At 36.3% G+C, this 19,213-nt stretch overlaps 2 protein-coding genes across 2 annotated transcripts; one reads left to right on the top strand and one right to left on the bottom strand.

Annotated features, from left to right (window-relative positions):
• Window positions 1–2,900: 2,900 nt before the first annotated feature.
• Window positions 2,901–6,233, top strand: LOC113346258 (50S ribosomal protein L13, chloroplastic-like). Its single transcript, XM_026589812.1, has 4 exons — window positions 2,901–3,245; window positions 3,872–4,057; window positions 4,983–5,153; window positions 5,815–6,233. The coding sequence occupies exons 1-4, from the start codon at window positions 3,015–3,017 to the stop codon at window positions 5,929–5,931; spliced, it is 705 nt and encodes a 234-aa protein (XP_026445597.1). The 5' UTR covers window positions 2,901–3,014; the 3' UTR covers window positions 5,932–6,233.
• LOC113346257 (protein trichome birefringence-like 43) lies at window positions 6,205–9,321 on the bottom strand. The gene is made up of 5 exons (XM_026589811.1): window positions 8,951–9,321; window positions 7,392–7,563; window positions 7,067–7,242; window positions 6,702–6,860; window positions 6,205–6,608 (listed from the first exon to the last, which is right to left on the bottom strand). Exons 1-5 carry the CDS (start codon window positions 9,301–9,303, stop codon window positions 6,290–6,292), a joined length of 1,179 nt encoding a protein of 392 aa, XP_026445596.1. The 5' UTR covers window positions 9,304–9,321; the 3' UTR covers window positions 6,205–6,289.
• Between the last annotated feature and the right edge of the window lie 9,892 nt (window positions 9,322–19,213).

The following is a 19,213-nucleotide window of genomic DNA, read 5'->3' as shown; positions in this document are numbered from 1 at the left end:
ATTATAAAAATACATCAAATTTTTTAAGAACTTGATATCTTTCGAAATATACATCGGATTTCTGTAAAATTAACATATTTAAAAAGCTCTTTGAAATACCTACGTAACGAGTACAAATAATAATATTAAATTTTATTTTATGAAAAAATATCGTTGTTATCAAATTTGGCGTTGTTAAAAGAGCAAAATTCAAACATGTGCATCACACATGTGACATCACTAGTTAGCATAAATGTAAAACTAAATTTATATAAATTGGAGTGTTATTAATTTATATATTCGAAGGGACCTATATAAAGATAAAAAAGTTATTATTTTATAAATTTAGCGAATTATTAATTTAGCACCTTGGTCCCGATTCGGGACCGGCAAAATTTATTAATTTATCGTGATTATTAATTTATCTCAGAGTAAATTACAGGGGTTCTACTGTATCTATAAATAAGGAAAGTAAATACAATAGAATGGACTCTTTTTCTCTATTTTCTTTTTCTTTTTTTGGGGAAATTGGTGTTGTGATTAGGACTAGGCTCTTGAGACTGTTTCTATTTTACCCACATACAATAGATGTTCAAGGCCAAGGGTTGCTTAGAATTCAAGCTAAGATAACTTGATATTCAAGCGAACACTTCTCTGTTTAAATGAAACTCTAATTAGAATATGCGCAGTGGTCCGGTACGTGAACCGTGTACAATGACTTTTCTGGAAAATATGCCTTTTAAACTATAAGCAATTTGATGTTCATTTAAACACAAAGAATTTAATCGTGATACACATACACAAGTATTTTAGTGATCCATAATGTCTTATATGTGTTTATGAGAGTTATAGCGATGCTAAATATATTTAAAAAAAATAAGTCTTTAAGCATCTGCTGAATTTTACTGGTAACGGTTCGTGAACCAGGTTCGCCAACTGTTAACCTTTTTTCACCAACATAAAAAATTCAGATCTCCAGGTTCATGAACAGCCCCCTTCTGAACTTAAGGTTTGCGAACAGGTTCGCCAACCTTCCTCTATTTTAGAAACTCAAATACCTACGGTTTGCGAACTTCTTCGCCAATCTACCCTGAATCAAAATATCAGAAGTTCTGAATTTCTCTCTTTTGATGTTATAAATATTCCCAAATGATAAAATCATTACTTGGGCTATTTTCAAATTGATCCGTAAATTAATTCTCGAATAATAAATTGTTCTGAACTATGTTAAGGACATCTGAACATCGAATCCTTAAGTCATATTTCCAGAGGACTAACAAGACAAGCTTGACTCGAAATTTCTTTTTTGCAATAAATCTACTAGATGTCATACAAAATAGTCTCATATAGATTCTCTTCCAATACCGAATTCACTTGCACTGGAATGTCAGCAGTTGTTGTTGAACTTTCTTTTGGAATTGGAGGCGTGAGCTGCTCTCGGAGAAAATACCTTAATTCATTGTATATAGTATGGGGAGAGGATTTTGAAAGTCATTCATTTATTAAATTTGATCGCTTCTTGATCCACTCGCTTATCTGTAGGCTGGCCGATAGAATGGTTATGCATGTGAGTAAATAGAATGGTTCAGTCTTCATATACCTTGTTGATGAAATTCTCTAAGTGTCTTCATCGATGTTCAGTCTTCGAGGGTGATGTCTGGTACTCGACTACCAAATTCTAACCTAGTACGAGACTTGGCTTAGTAAACTAGAAATCAAGATATAGTTTTGTTCAGTTAACATTGACAACAAGTTTGAGATAGCAAAACTTGTGGGGTTCAACTGAACATTGCTCTAATAAAATATCACAGCTACTCAGACATTGAGAGCTTGATAGTTGATGTTCTTCAGACGTAACACGGTTAGTTGCTTCATTATCTCTCGAACCAAGCATCATGTTTCATGAGGGAAATATGAGTTAAATATGAAACTCGTTCTCTTGAGATCTTCGTATTATATAGTTGATGTCGATTTAATTTTCCTTTTGAATATCAAACTAAATATTTTTTTTCCTTTCATCTTCGCTTTTTCCCTTCAGCTATAGCAAAACTTTCATGCGGATACATTTTTTTTATCTCCTTTTTGACCTCGTTCTCGATTGAAGATAAATAATAAATTCTATAAATGATTTGATTTAAACAAATTAGTGAAAGAGAAACCTATTTTTAAAAGAGGAATGCATGATCAACATCATTTTATAATCGATGGACTGATGTTTCAGTGGAAAAAGATAACATACTTTTAGATTTTTAACTATCTTTATAAATCCAAATCCGATACATCCTGTTAACAGTTTTAACTAAAAATTTACATTTAATTATTAACTAAATTCTCATCACAAGGCTTATTCAATTTGTTACATGGTATGATTATATTAGAATAGGAAAGCACGGCCTAATTAGATTATAAAAACACACGGCTTAATTAAGAAAAAGAACAGGAAACACAAGAAAAGAAAGGATTATGTTTTATTAGTAGGGTGGTCGAACAAATACCCCAAGGCCCATCTTCTAATAAATCAAATCAGGTGTCTAAATTTTTTGAATTGTAGCATTTTCGAGTATGGAGCTGAAGCCGCTAAGTCCTACTACTAAATTTTGTCGCTCATTATTTTTAATTTTGTCGCTCATTATTTTTTTTTCCATGACATGACATCCATCTAAACCTTCTTTTATGAAAATATTGAACTTTTAGTGTCTCTCGATGACTCAACGTGTCCGAGGCTGAATGTGATGGATTAGTATTTTTGCCACAGGGCAATGCATGAAAAAATGGGGGGTATTGTCACATTTTTTAGTATCGAGCACCCTCTAGTCTATGCAGCGTTAGTAGATCAGCCCCATTTGGGTAAGCCCTAATCTAACTTCATCGAGATTGTTGCGCTTCCGTGTTTACTTATCTAGACCCTCCTCACCTTATCCAAAGCGAACCAATACTCCTCCCTCTACTAGTCCTAAAATCTGAAGGTCCAAAAACCAGAAAGGCATCCTGAAGGGGATAGATAGAGTGAGAGAGAGCAAAAGTAGAGTTCAAAAATGGCGTTACCATACGCTTCGTCGTCGGCAATAACATCAACATTATCGACAACCAACAACAAAACCCCATTTCTGGGTTTCACATTTGTCTCTGTGAAACCTTCTTTTTCAGTTAAAACCTTAAATAATAATAATTCTAAGCAGCAATCTCTTTCAATTCGTTGTCAGAATCTAACTGCTGTACCTAAAGATGAACGATGGATGTTTGAAGATTCTGAAATCGGTGGACCAGTAAATTCCTTTTCCCCCTTTCTTTTCCTTTTTACAATTTCGTATTTTATTCCATGTTTTTTTTTTTGGGGTTTTTTCTCTCTTAAAGTTTGAGCTTCTTGGATGCAATGTTAGTGAAATCTAAGTTGAATTATGTTAGGTTTCTTATGTATGGACTACTAGATGGTGTAAATAACTTGCTGATTCTTATCGATTTTGAATGAGAGTATCTAGTATTGAATGGATGCTCAATGTTAAGAACAACGTAACACTGGACACTCAATGTCAGGGAACCACATTTGAACTTAGGAGAAATTCTATCAGATGAAAATGCTAATAATTGGCTTTACTTTGAAAGTATAACTATAACAATGAGTACTGAGAGCAAGAGAAAGTACTCTCCGAAGCATGCTGCCATTTTTTTCTTTAAGTCAAGAAACACCCCTTTACATCATGTAGCCCATTGGATTCTGATAGTATTGTCTGAGGATCGAGGAGGTACAATATGTATTTTTGCATTTTGTTGATTCCGTGCCAGTATATAGAAAGTGTGAAGCTAGGACTATGTATGCTTGTGTCAGTATTATGCCTTTTTGCAACTCATCTTCCTTCTTTACTAATGTAGATTAAACCTCTATTTTTTTCAGGACATTTGGAACAAGACCTGGTATCCTAAAGCTGCTGATCACATAAACACAGAGAAGAAATGGTATGTAGTTGATGCGACTGACTTAATTTTGGGCAGAATGGCATCAACCATCGCCATTCACATTCGTGGGAAGAATCTCGCAACCTACACTCCCAGTGTTGACATGGGGGCTTTTGTAATTGTGGTATGTAGCTTATTATCCTACTTGCTATCCACTGGCCTTATATAATTGTAGTTTTTAGTTTGACGTTTCGTTTTTAAGGAACAAGCTGTTGTTACCTGTTGCAAATATCAGAAAATAGCCTGCTTATCTAGTTTTTTGTTGTTTGATAATTCGAAAATCAAAATATGCATCAAGATAAGTTACTTTTACTGAGCATGTAAAAGGATTGGTATGTCTTGCACGTTTGTATTAAACAGAACATAGATTGTTTTTACCAGTATGGATGTGTTTATGCTCAACTAATTCTGAATATGAGATCATGTTATGTATGATAAGTGGATGATCCAGTAATCCACTACTGTATAATTCTTGTTATACTCTCTAATCTCTTGATCTGCAAATCTTGCTATCGAATGGAAGTATTTAATCTTGTTATCATCTGGACAGTATACATTTCAATGACTCTTTAATGGCCCTCGACCAACTGACCAAGTACGGTGTTGATGTGGGATCTTAACAGTCTCACAATGACTAGTGTTTGACCTTGTTCTAATGGATGATAAAGTATCCTAATCTTTTCTCCAACTGAAACCAGTTGACCTGCGTGTTGATTTTCAAGCGACAGTACAAGATTAGTTTGAAGTTATTACTGTCGCTGTGAGTGTAATTTTGCCTGTACTTACTTGATATTTTACTGAATCAAATCACTATCTTGTCACCAAAATGGTATGCTTGTGAGATTGGTCTGATTATCAGCCTCATGGTTTTTATTAGATGTTCTGTTTCTGTTGCATATGAGTTATGCCCTACTTGCTTGAGTCTATTTTTCGGAGTTTGAGAGTTTTACAACCTGCAATTTTGAGTGTTTCAGCTTGTTATCTATTGTAAATGGTTGTCCTCTCTTACATTAATGGCATGGCTAACAAATATGCATCTGTGAACAAAGATTAATGCAGAAAAAGTTGCTGTATCTGGGAAGAAAAGATTGCAAAAGCTATATAGGAGACATTCTGGAAGACCAGGTGGTATGAAGGTAGAGACTTTTGATCAGCTCCAACAGAGAATTCCTGAAAGAATAGTCGAGCATGCTGTTCGTGGAATGCTTCCGAAAGGAAGAGTAAGTTAATTTTCTTTGCATTTGATACATGTCTCTCCTTGCCTCTATATTAAATGAAAACCCAAAATTGGATAGAAGATGAAACCGAACCTTTATAGTTACAGCACTTGGTTGATGTGATTCTATGAGAACACAGTAAGAAAAATGACCCACCTCCTCCATCAGAAACAGGCTCGTTAACCTTTCTCTTAGTAACAGTTTCTTGCTTCTGTAACTGGGTACTACTACAATATCATATATTATTAGGTGTAAAAATGATTTTTAATAGGCTGAATGATGTTTGGCTGCATAGGTTATCTAGTTTAGAGTGATACCAAGTGTTTCTTATGTTATCAGCATGTTTTGGATTTACTTTGGTAGCGATATACTTCATTGGGATTAACTTCATGTTAAAGCAATTTGGTGTCTATATCCAGATAATCAGAAATTAAATTTCTTTTCAAGTCTTTTCCCAGAAAGTAGAAAGAAAATCCTCTTGCGGATTAAGAGCATCTGACAACTTGGTTAACACTAGTTCTAACAAAGTTTCCCCCTTCACTTTTGAGTTCCTTTTAACATTGTTGTTCGAATTGAGCAGAAACGTGCATGCAACTTGTTATAGTTTTTTTTTCACCCTGTTCACTGATTTGATGTTTTTTCTGGATGGGGTACGTATGTGCAGCTGGGTAGAGCGCTTTTCAACCATCTTAAGGTATACAAGGGTGGGGAGCATCCACATGAGGCCCAAATGCCTGTTGATCTTCCAATAAGAGACAAAAGGATACGAATTCAGAAATAGGCATTAGTTGGGGTTTTAACACTTCTGAAGATGGTGATCATGAGCCTGGGCTTTCTTGAATATGTACAACTAATTATTGTGTATGATTTTGTATGAATCTAGTGGATATCAAGTAAATTTCATTTTGAGTTTTTGTAGAATCTTTGTCCAACTTTGAGTTCTCATGTTATGCAAGGAATTTCATAGACTATCTGATCACTTCTTCTGTGGTAATGCCGCCTTTTAGAATTTGGTCACCATTGTATGTGTTTGGGAAACAATTTTACTATATGATACGTGGAATTATAACACCCAGTTCATCGCATGGGGGCTTATAACAATTTACTCCATTGAAGTGTATAAGTTCAATATTTTTGAATCAACAACCCACATCTGGGCAGTATTTTACTAAAGAAGCATATAAAAGTTGGTTCCAAGTATCAGGAACTCCAGCGAGACACCAATGACTACAATCACTAGCTCTGTGTCCTCCGATTCCATAAGCTGATGGATGTGCATCTTTTCTTAGCTGAGACAAGAAAGTCACATCTAGTAATTTAACAGATTTTGCTTCAAGGTTCAAGACGTCTTTTAAAACCATTTGCGCTGGATGTTCTCCAATTGGGTAGATTGATCCGAACACTGGTTTCTTTTCCTCGAAACAATTCTTCCCTGATGCATCTCCCCAGTCCGTTGAACTGAATTGCACATCAAAAGATAAACAAATTCAGCACAATTTTATAAACACTGTAGATCATTAGAATCAAGGAAAATGGAGATGAACAACTTACTTTGAGTGATCGGGAGAAATGCCTTGAAAGAAGACTTGAGTTTTTTTGGGATCAACATGGGTGTTTACCCATTTAGCCCATGTTGACAAAGCTTTCCTAAATGCCACCAAACGATCCATGTCTTTGTATATCTTTGTTCCTTCTTGAATGACATCCCATCTACAAAAATTAAATTAGTCGTACTGTCATAATTGACTCGTGGTGGACCAAATTCAATTTGGCTCTGTATTTTGCGAATAACTTAAATGTGCATGATGTAGCCCATTTATATTATTGAAGTCAATTCAGGAAATTTCAAACATCTGAGTGGCTGAACAGAGTTTAACGAGCAAAACAAGTCGATAACTAGGTTCAAGATAACATACGGTTGTTTGCGGCCAACGTGCAGCCACCAATGCCATGTGTTGAAGATCAATGTGTCAACACCTGACCACAGTTTGCCTCCCTCGATCGAGTCGAGTTTAAGAACTCTACCAGTCTTTTCCCCCACAATATCTACAAGAAATGCGTTACGAGAGAACATAATTGACAGGTCGTACTCCTGCAAATTTGAAATGGGACATTTTAATTTAGTTAATATTATAGCACCAAACAAGTTAGGTAATTAGCGAAAATTCTGAGAAACCTAATGTATATTTTCTCTAAATATGCATTAGCGGCGAACTCTTAAAATCAAGTTTAAATACTAACCAGAAATTTGAAGGTGGAGAGGCCTCCGGCTCGGGTCAGAGTGTACTTAGCTTTAGGTACAGCACTGTGTAGCATGCACGTTAGGGACTGCCATTGATTCAAACTCAGTGAATCCCCTACAAACATGAACTTTTTCCCTTTAAATCTTGTCAGGAATTCCTGTCCGTCGAACCTATAATATAATAATAAGAGCATGTTTACAAAACTTTCAGCGACAAACACGAAAAGAGATTCAAACTTGTTTGCAAGCTTGTTATAGAGGATTATCAAATTCCACAAAATGTTGCCAACTTCAATATGATCGAAGGATAATCTTTGCGTGGTGCTACTAGTAACTCCGATGAAATTTGATATCCCTATATCAGCTTTGGTTGTTTATTAAAGAATAGTTGTCATGTGTCAACTGACAGCTAAAGATAGTTGACATGTAAAAGTTGCACAATTCGTCATACGAGCAATTATTCGGCATCAAGATGAAGCGTGGAGTATATAATAAGCTAATCGGTAAGAGATAACATCAGTAGACATTTAGACTATGGACCTAACGATTCCTTTACCGGATCAAGGTTGGTTCGAAAAGATACGTCTGTTTCTTAACAACCTTAGGAGAGATGTCAATTAAGAATACTGCACACCATACAACAGATATGTCCAAACTAAATGAAGGCCTAAATCACTAAAATGCAAGGAACATAATTGCGTGTGGACCATTTTCAGCCACTGTATAGTCCCTTTAATAACAAATATGATAGAACGATATATAAGACATTGAATGACAAGTTCGAATCAACCAAGTGGAGTGCCAGACAAACCATAGTTTTCTTAAAATTGTATCTTCTCATCAAATCAAGATAGAAGAAAGGACAACAATTTAATTCCACGTCCAAATTATTAAAGTGAACCTAACGCCACAAAGTCATATGCTCGTCTTAATTCCATACACACTAAGGGGCCTAATCTCAGCTAACGTATACAGCGTTCCGAAAGGGATCGTCACATTATATGTGGTTAGCATGTCCATTTTGCCTGCAATGTTATACTGGAAATCGCAATTGTTCTTACCTGGATACAACAGAGATTATTTTTTGGGCGACGTGCCGACATAGTAATTGCTGTAACAAGTAACAGTGCTTGGCCGTAATTCACAGGTTCATTACTACAAATCAATGTAACAGTACCACCCGGTCACAGATTTAGCCGGTTGCTAGGTATTCCGGGACCGGAAGGTTAAAGTGATGCATGGTGGTCAAACTCGAAGACACCATAATTAACTAAACAAGCAGAGGACATTCGGTTGCAGTACATGTACATGACTGCAAGTAACCGTTATGATGCGAGTACCCATGTACGCATGACCAAACAAAAAAGAAATAACTTTACGGTTATTCCCTCTGGATTAGTAGTTACTTTTCAGATTTTCAAATTGAGTTCATAGATTCACAGTACACAGTTTCCAATCCAGAATGAAGCACAGTACATAAAATCATCACGTTTCGTACAATAAAGCCTAAAAGAAGAAATTTAAAAAAAAAAAAAAAAAAAAAAAAGAGGAGGATTACCTGGGTGTTTCGCATCCGTCAGGCTTCCATCTATACTGGAGATATAATTTATCAGGTCTGCCGTTACGTATGCAATTGAATTCTCTCTCAACGAACGGACAATTTGATGCATCGTAGAGAGGGTAAGAAATATCAAGAACCCAAGTTCCTTCGTAAAGATTACAAACGCTCGACTCATTTTTGAACACTTTCCGTCCTTGTACTTGATGATCGTCAAGAAGGAAAGAAATCAAGAAAACACAAAGAAAAATATAAACAGAAGTCATCTTGGAGGAGGAGGTACTACGATGATAAAAAGAAACAGAGACGGAGAAAGAAAGTGTACTTATGGAACGTAGGGAGATACTGTTCATTAATAAGAAAATCTATTTAATGGGACCAAAATGAGTTGGAAATACTGAGTATATAAAAGGGAAATTTGGTGGCATAAATCAAGCAACTTTTGAAATAAATTGGGTAGGAGTTAAACAAAATATAACTGCTGGTATATTTAAATTTGGTTATAAATTTTGGAATGTTACTTGAAACGGGAAAATATTACTCAGATAGGATTTTTGTGTTGGTAACTGAAAATTATCTAGAGATATATGGGGGGAGAAAATATATTCTCGTTACTAGCCGTGTAGGATTTAATTAGAATTTATTATGTGAGAAAAAAATGGAAAAGAAGGAAAACATATTTATTGTGATTTAAAGAATAACTGTTTTATTTATTCCAAAATACATAACTGACTTATGTTTCGAAGAGATTGTGAAGATGATGTCAAAGAAGGGCAGGGAAGAAAGTTGCCGTTCCAATTTCAGTTTTTCCTTTCTTTATGTCCGGATCTGTAAATTTAAGTAATAGTTATTTTATTTTTTTAAAGAAAATAGTTATTTTATTTTTTTAAAGAAAATAGTTATTTTATTTTTATAGAAAGATTGTATACATCATGTTAAGATACATTTTTGAAAAACATAATAAAATACAGATTTTTTGTATCACAATAATAAGTAAATTGTAATATAAACATATTAAATACATGAATTTCAAGGAAATTGATGATACTTGAAGGATGACACTTGAATTAAAATTCTTCCACTTGGATTTGAAGAATTTGTCTTCTTCATCATTATCTTCTTCATTAAGATGGGATTGTCCCATACGGGAGTAATAAGCACAAAACACCATTATCACAATCAAATCCGGTAGCCATTGATCTTCATGAGAATGTTGAATCACGTCATGCCGGAAGAAATTGTCCTTGATGTACTTGAAACAATTATAACAATCGTCTGAAACGCCTATAAGGTTATGAGAAATCTCTGATGGGTTTGACAACACCATGAGAGCAATAATGAAACTGAAATAGGAAAAACCTAAAAATCGCATTGAATAACGATGTTTTATTTAAAATTACTACTAATAGAAAATATGTACTTATTGTATCCAAATCTGATTGGAAGATCTGAATAATTCAGATAATATCCAACAGATTTGGAGTACAAATTTGGAGAATCTGTTTGCAGAGATATTTTTTTTTGAAAAAAACGGTTATGGGAGGGGAAGAGAGAGAGTAGTGAAAGTACAGTCTCAATGTGCATGTTCAGGTGCTGTGTAATAATTCTTTGTGTCTGTAAAGAGTCTGCCCTGAGTATCAATAATGGGTGTGTTTAGTGTTTTTGTCCGTACAGGTTGCGTGTTGTTATGACAGCATGTACTCTATCCTGCACCTGTATTAGTAGAAGACTTTTCTTCTCTTTGTTGTTAATGAGAATTCAGTTTTTGGTTTCATCCTAATTCAACCATGGTATCAGATGGAGAAACAGAGTTTCTCTGGTAGGATCTTGGTCACCGTTTTCCACTTCTCAACAAATCTCTTCACAATCTCTTTGCAAATTTCAGGTTTTTTGTTTATCTTTATCTTATCTACCTGATTCTTCAGATCGATCTTGTGTTTAGTTCTTTTCAGAGCTATTTCTTGTTTGTCTCTAAATCTTGCATGATTCAAGAATTTTCATCATCTTCTATGGAGAATCCAACTGCTTTTTTAATTTCTACAATTCCACTGAATCAATTAACTAGTATTATTCAACTCAAACTTAAGGATGACAATTTCTTGACTTGGAAATCTCTTGTGCTTCCTGTAATTCGCAAATTCAAGATCATGAAGTATCTTGATATGAAAAAACGGGGGTCTAACAACCACACCCAATATTTCGCTTAGAAATTTGTATGGACTAACTCCAATATACTTTTAAGAGAATCAACTAGACAGTCAGACGCAATCTTAAAAAAAGTATATGAAAGAGTTATATCTCACTTTCTCGATACAATACTTACTCAAGCAAATAGAAATCTGCGAATCTAATTGAATACAAGAGAAATCACTTGAACGGTACCAAAGACCAATGTTCAAGTTTCAATCAACAACCAAAGGTTGGATTTCCCAATTGATTAATTTAACGCACAACCTGTGATATTTCAATTATATAACAAAATATAATGCAGAAAAGAAATAACATAGAAACCAGAAGTTTTGTTAACGAGGAAACCGAAAATGCAGAAAACCCTGAGACCTAGTCCATATTGAACACACATTGTATTAAGCCGCTACAGACACTAGCCTACTACAAATTAACTTCGATCTGGACTGTAGTTGAACATTAATCAATCTCACACTGATCCAAGGTACAGTTGCGCTCCTTGCGTCTCTGATCCCAGTAGGATACTACGCACTTGATTCCCTTATATAATCTCACCCACAACTAAGAGTTGCTACGACCCAAAGTCGAAGACTTTAATAAAAAAATCTGTATCACACAGAAACGTCTACGATAATAGATAAATTTGTATCCCACAGAAATACCTACGAGTTTTTGTTCTGTCTTTTGATAAATAAAGGTGAACAGGAACCAATTGATAAACCAGACTTATATTCCCGAAGAAAAACTCAGTATTATCAATCACCTCAAAATAATCTTAATCGACTAGCGAAAGAAGATATTGTGGAATCACAAACGATGAGACGAAGATGTTTGTGACTACTTTTATATTTTTCCTATCGGAGAAATAAATCTCAAGCCAATCTTACGATTGTACTTAGTACGATAGAAATAACAAGATCAGATCACACAACTACAAGAAAAGTAGTATCGGTCTGGCTTCACAATCCCAATGAAGTCTTCAAGTCGTTAACCTACAGGGTCTCGGAAGAAACCTAAGGTTAAAGGAGAATCGACTCTAGCTAATACAACTAGTATCACACGTAAGGTGTGGGGATTAGGTTTTCCAGTTTCTAGAGTTCTCACTTATATAATCTTTCAAATCAGGATTTGCAATCAATGTTAGCTTAGTAACAAAGCATTCAATATTCACCGTTAGATGACAACTTGATTAGATTCAAGCTAATATATTTCAATCGTTAGATCGAAACTTAGCTTGTCACATACAAACGAAATACACGTTTATCTAGGTTTGTGTAACCGTACCCAAACATGTACATCTAGTTGGTTCAGCGGTAGTTAACCAAATGGCTAGCCATATGAGCACTTTCATATCAAACATATTCTTCTTTACCATAACTAGTTCAAATGACTCAAATGAACTAGTTAGAGAGTTTTTCAATTGCTTAGATCTTATAGAAGTATACAAGACATAATCGAAGCAAAAACGATTTGATTCACTCGAATCGATTCATGAACTTTATAACCACGGTTTGCAAACTGCATTCCTTAGTTTATATAAGTTTAAGTTAACGAATAATCGTTTTTAGAAAATAACCAACTTAATTACGCGGACTTAAGTACCCGGAATAAGTTTGTTTTCAGTTCACAAACTCCAGCAAAAATTCTCGGGAAGAGAACCTCCGATAGTACGTGGACTGGGTACGCGGACTCTAGTTCCGGTTTTCATGAGCAGCAAAGTATGCATAGTTTGCTTCAAGGAATAAGGACTTATACATGTATGAGTTATCACACAATGCTTATATCCAACCATGGTTATATAATCTATACTCTCATTTCAATCATTGAAACATTCTTAGAAGATGTTATATAGTTGTTATTCACACACTATTTTTCGTCAAAGCAATTCTCAAGTAATTGAAACTTAATATGACTTTCGTCACTAGTAAAGATGAACTTGGCCAAAGCGAAATCTTACCAACACATATTTTGAGAAATAGATAAGCGAGGTAAACTCGACTCGAAATAGCAAATGTGCATAATCAAAGTCTATATAGCAAAACGACTTTTGTCTCAAGATAGGATATAGAGTAAATAGATTTTTGAGTGATAGATAAATTCAAGTCTCCACATATCTTTTAGTCGATGAAGTTCCACCAGTTCCTTGAGTAGTTCTTCGTCTTTGTATGATGATCGCCATGGAGTCTCGAGCTCAACTACACTTTCTATCCTAGTCCGAGACTTAGCTATAAGTATACTAGAAATCAAGACTTATACTTTTGATCACTAACATTGACAAACATGATTGAGATAGAAACGCATGCGAGTTCGACCGATCAGTACTCTAACATGATGGTTCTTTTCCTTGTCCTGTTCAATACACCTCTCCAAGAAATGAAATCAATGGTATATAAAATCCTCTCTACTAAGACTGAATGGATGATGATGCAACCATTATCTTGTGGATCGATTCAACAATATCCGACTCAGTGATTGCTTATTTTTCTTCAATTTCTGTAATAACCCGATTTCGGAAGTGGTTCGCCGATGGAATAGAATATAGGTAATGGTTTGTCCTTTTCTAACACCGAGGCCTGATGAGTACACTTGACTGAGTTGTGGGAAAAAACTTCTCAGTTAAGCGTGCTCGGCCGGAAGTAGTCACGAGATGGGCGACCTCCCGGGAAACTGCTGCTGGATAACCGCACCACACTGCTGGATAACCGCAGTGGATAAGTGGGAACAATATTGATGTTAGTTGGGATACAACTAGGAACATGTCGTTTGTGCTCGGGGGAAGAGTATGCTGGGATGCTATGCCATATACTGGTTTCACAAGAGGCAAGGAATGTCTACATTATACCGAAGATTTTTCAGCACAATTGGCTCCATAGTTGGCAGAAAACTATGCAGTTAAGCGTGTTCGTACGGGAGCAATCCAGGGATGGGTGATCATCCGGTAAGTTTCTGCTGGATTACCGCAGCGATGCCTGTTGAAAAACCCACACTTCTGGATGACCGCAGTGGCTAAGTGGGGACAATATCGGTGGAAGGATGAGTCATTACAAATGGTATGAGAGCCGACGACGGGTCTCCTGCCAAGGGTGGGAAGGTACGCTAGACGGGGTTAGTCCGAGTGCTTTCCATGAGGGGCAGGGAACGTCGGAGATCTGAGCTTGTATATATATTGCGGAGCCGAGGACTGATCCAATTTAAGGTGGTGTTACTGTAATACCCCGATTTCGGCAGTGGTTCGCCGATGGAATGGAATATAGTTAATGGTTTGTCCTTTTCTAACACTGAGGCATGATGAGTACACTTGAATGAGTTATGAGAAAAAACTTCTCAGTTAAGCATGCTCGGCCAGGAGTAGTCACGAGATGGGCGACCTTTCGGGAAACTGCTGCTGGATAACCGCAGTAGTGCCGTTAAAAATCCCACACTGCTGGATAACCACAGTGGGTAAGTGGGAACAATATCGATGTTAGTTTGGATACAACCAGGGACGGGTCGCTTGTGCTCGGGGGGAGAGTATGCTGAGCTGCTATGTCAGATACTGGTTTCACAAGAGGCAAAGAACGTCCACATTATATCGAGGCTTTTCAGCACCATTGGCTCCAGAGTTGACCGAAAACTATGCAGTTAAGCGTGCTCGGACGGGAGCAATCCAGGGATAGGTGACCATCCGGTTAGTTTCTGCTGGATTACCGCAACAACGCCCTTTGAAAACCCCATACTTCCGGATGACCGCAGTGGCCAAGGGGGGACAATATCGGTGGAGGGATGAGTCATTACAATTTCATCTGAATTGTGGAAGTGTATTAATGATCGATTTGCTCGAGTTTCTTCATCTCACTCAATTCAATTACGCATTAAACTTCTCTCTATAAAACAAAGTGATAAGTCAATTCCTTATCTTCTCAATGAGATTAAACTACTATCTGATCAACTTGCAGCTACTGGATCTAAGGATTCAAATGATGAATTAGTTGTAATTACTCTAGGAGTGTTATCAGCTGAATATGCTTCCTTTGCTACATCTATTCGTATAAGATTTCCTCCTGTTTCTAGTGTAAAATTGCACAAACTTCTCAGTGAGGAATCCATTGTTACTGCACGATCTAAATCTTTACATGAAGAATCCACTAATAGAGATTTTGCTGCTCAATATGGTAACTCTCGTGGTTCTGGTAGAGGTTTTACTCGTGGTTATCAATCAAATAACTTCAGAGGTCGTGGTAGAAATCAATTCTTCTCAGGGAGAGGTTCATCTCAAGGTTTGTTACCTTCTCCTTCTTATCAATCTAGTTCTAGAACTACTTCTTCAGACCTATCATCAGGGGATCGACCTACATGTCAAATCTGCCGCAAATATGGACATGATGCTCGTGAATGCTGGAACTGTCTCAGCTTTGCATATCAAGGCAATGATCCACCAAGAAACATTCAAGATATGCTTGCCTCAGCAAACATATTTGGAGAAAATCCTTGGTACATGGACTCAGGAGCCACAAACCACTTAACTGGTGATGCTACTAATCTGGATACTTCTAATTCCATATCTTATAATGGCACTGAAATGGTCACTACAGCTAATGGAGAAGGTATGTCTATCTCCGGTCATGGTCCTAGCAATTTATCTTTCCCTTCAACCAATTTCCACTTAAATAGAATTCTCCATGTTCCTAAAGCCTCCCACAATCTCATGTCAGTTCGTAAGTTTGCTAGAGACAATTCTTGTGCTCTAACTTTTACCTCCACTGGTTTTTATATTAAGTACATGAGATCAGGGAGGATTCTCTTCAAAGGGCCCAATGAGAATGGTCTTTATCCCATACAAAGTCACATTCCTTCCAAAACAGCTTTTTCCTGTGTTGCTGGTTCACCTGAATTTTGGTATAGAATATTAGCTCATCCTTCATTTGAGTCTTTTAGTAGAATTTGTAGGAAAAAAAAATCTTGACAATGTCATGTCCAAGCCTCTTTTGTGTACTGAATGTCAATTAGGTAGATCACATAAGCAACCTTTTAAAATGTCAAGTATTGTCTCATTGTTTCCTTTACAATTGTTACACCTTGATGTTTGGGGTCCTGCTCCAGTTTCTTCTATCAATGGATACAAATTTTATGTCAATATCATTGATGACTTTACTAAGTTTTGTTGGGTTTTTCCTCTCACTGTTAAATCTGATTTTGCTCAAGTTTTTCTAAAGTTCAAAACTACCATTGAACATCAACTAAATGCTACTATCAAAGTTATAAGAACTGATGGTGGTGGTGAATTTGTAAACTCTACTCTTGACTCATTTCTTTCTTCATTTGGCATCATTCATGAACTTACTTGTCCCCATACACCAGAACAAAATGGTGTAGCTGAATCAAAATATAGACATCTTCTTGATATCACAAGGACTTTTCTTATACAAGCTTGTCTTCCACTTTCTTATTGGTTTGATGCCTTAGCTACTGCTAACTTCATTATCAATAGACTTCCCACAAAATCGTTAAATTTCATTTCTCCTTTTGAAAAACTCTATCACAAACAACCTGATTATCACATTCTGAAATGCTTTGGTTGTCTTTGTTTTCTATGGCTAAAGCCTTATGTGTCTAATAAACTTCAACCTAGAAGTACTAAATGTATTTTTTCTAGGTTAAAGTTCTCAGAGTACGGATATAGATGTTTAGATCATATTTTTCACAAAGTTTACATCTCCAGACATGTTGTGTTTCATGAACAAGTCTTTCCTTATTCTTTGCTTACATCCACTACTACTCTTACTGATGTGCTTTACACATTTAATATGTCTCTTACTCTCCTTGATCCATACCTACATCCCACTTTTACTCTCATATCATCTACTTCACCTTCTTCACCATCTCATATCCCTCATGTTACTTCAGAAACATCAACCATATGTTTCTCTACCAGCTCAAGAAACCATGACTACTAATACTCATACAATGACTACTAGAGCTAAGAATCATATCTACAAACCAAAAGTTATATTCTCCACCAAACATCAATTACCAGCTGCTTATCTTTCTACCATCCCCCCCCCCCCCCCCCCCCCCCCCACCACCACCACACACACACACACCAACTTGTTATTCTCAAGCTAAGAAACTTCCAGTTTGGTGTGTTGCAATGGATGAAGAACATATACTGCTCTTCTTGAAGCTGATAGATGGATCAAAGTACCACCACATCCTTCACAAAATTTGGTGCGGTGCGAATGGGTTTACAAGGTAAAACATAAGGAAGATGGTACTATTGAAAGACACAAAGCAAGACTTGTTGCTAAGGGTTATAATTAGCTTGAGGGCCATCACTACACTGATACATTCAGCCCTGTGGTGAAACCAACAACCATAAGAATTGTACTTGCTCTTGTTGTGAATTTCAACTGGCATATCAAGCAACTTGACATCAACAATGCATTCCTTCATGGAGATCTTAAGAAAGATGTTTATATGGTCCAACCTCCAGGATATGAAGATAAAGATCACGCAGATTATGTTGGTAAACTCAACAAATCATTATATGGATTGAAGCAGGCACCAAGAGCATGATATGAAAAGCTTGCAGATGCTCTCATCTCTCTTGACTTCAAGCCATATCTAGTTGATTCCTCTTTATTTTTTCAGAAATTGGGATCCAAACTTACCATTATGCTTGTTTATGTGGATGATATCATTATTACTGTCAATGATGCTTCTCATTGCAACAAGGTTATTCAACATTTAAGTTCACTTTTCCTGTGAAAAACCTTGGTGCTCTCAATTTTTTTTCTTGGTTTACAAGTTACCAGAAATTCTGAAGGACTTTTTATATGTTAGACAAAGTATGCCCTTGAACTTCTACAGAAATGCAACCTTGTTGGCATGAAGCCTTGCAGTTCTCTTTATCCTGCCAATTTCAAGCTTTCTGCTTCAGATGGGGAACTACTTTCTAATCCTACAGAATACAGATATCTTGTTGGATCCTTACAGTATCTAAGATGGACCAGACCTGACATTAGTTATGCAGTAAATCAGATTTTCCATGCTCCAACCTCTGTTCACCTTCAAGCTGCTAAGAGGATTCTTAGGTACATAAAGGGCACTCTTGGCCATGGTCTCTTATTCTCTAAAGGCTTTCATGCATTGCAAGGTTATACTGATGCTGATTGGGCTGGCAGCCCTGATGATAGAAGATCAATCAGTGGCTACTGTATCTTCTTTGGTGGAAATCCCATTTCTTGGTCTTCCAAGAAACAACCTACAGTCTCTAGAAGCAGAATATAGATCTCTTGCCTCTACAGCTGCAGAAGTCCTTTGGATTTGTCACATTCTTAAGGATCTTTACATTTTTGTTCCAGTTCCTCCATCTATTGCATGTGATAACAAAAGCTCAATTGCTTTGGCCTCAAATCCTGTATCTCATAGCAGGATTAAACACTTAGCTCTGGATTTTCATTTTGTCAGAGAGCTAGTTCAGTCCAAGAATTTGCAGGTTGTATATGTATCCACTTTACAACAGGCAGCATATATTTTCACAAAGGGGCTTAGCACTCCAAGGTTTGAGTTTTTGAAGGACAAGTTGAAATTGTTACCTCCACTTCAGCTTGAGGGGGGCTAGTGAAAGTACAGTATCAGTGTGCATGTTCAGGTGTTGTGTAATAATTCTTTGTGTCTGTAAAGAGTTTTCCCTGAGTATCAATTATGGGTGTGTTTAGTGTTTTTGTCCGTACAGGTTGCGTGTTGTTATGATAGCCCGTACTCTGTCTTGCACCTGTGTAAGTAGAAGACTTTTCTTCTCTTTGTTGTTAATGAGAATTCATTTTCTGGTTTCATCCTAATTCAACCAGAGAGGACGTTTAAGTAATAGTTATTTCTTTCTGTTTCCTTGATATAATTGATATTGATGTTACCATGATTCTTGGAATGGTGATTCTCCACAATGTATCCTTTCAAACCTGTTTTAACGAGGTAATTTAATAAATTATGAGTTGTTCAAGCCCATCTTTACTTCAAAAAAATAATAATAAATATAAATAATATAGGGGTTGGTCGGTTGGAATCTTCTCCCCACATACCATAGTACTACATTCGACA

Source organism: Papaver somniferum, unplaced genomic scaffold (genome assembly GCF_003573695.1).
Source record: "Papaver somniferum cultivar HN1 unplaced genomic scaffold, ASM357369v1 unplaced-scaffold_99, whole genome shotgun sequence".
Lineage (NCBI taxonomy): Eukaryota > Viridiplantae > Streptophyta > Magnoliopsida > Ranunculales > Papaveraceae > Papaver > Papaver somniferum.
Note: the sequence above shows the minus strand (reverse complement) of the source record. Positions and strands in the feature narration are given on the sequence as shown.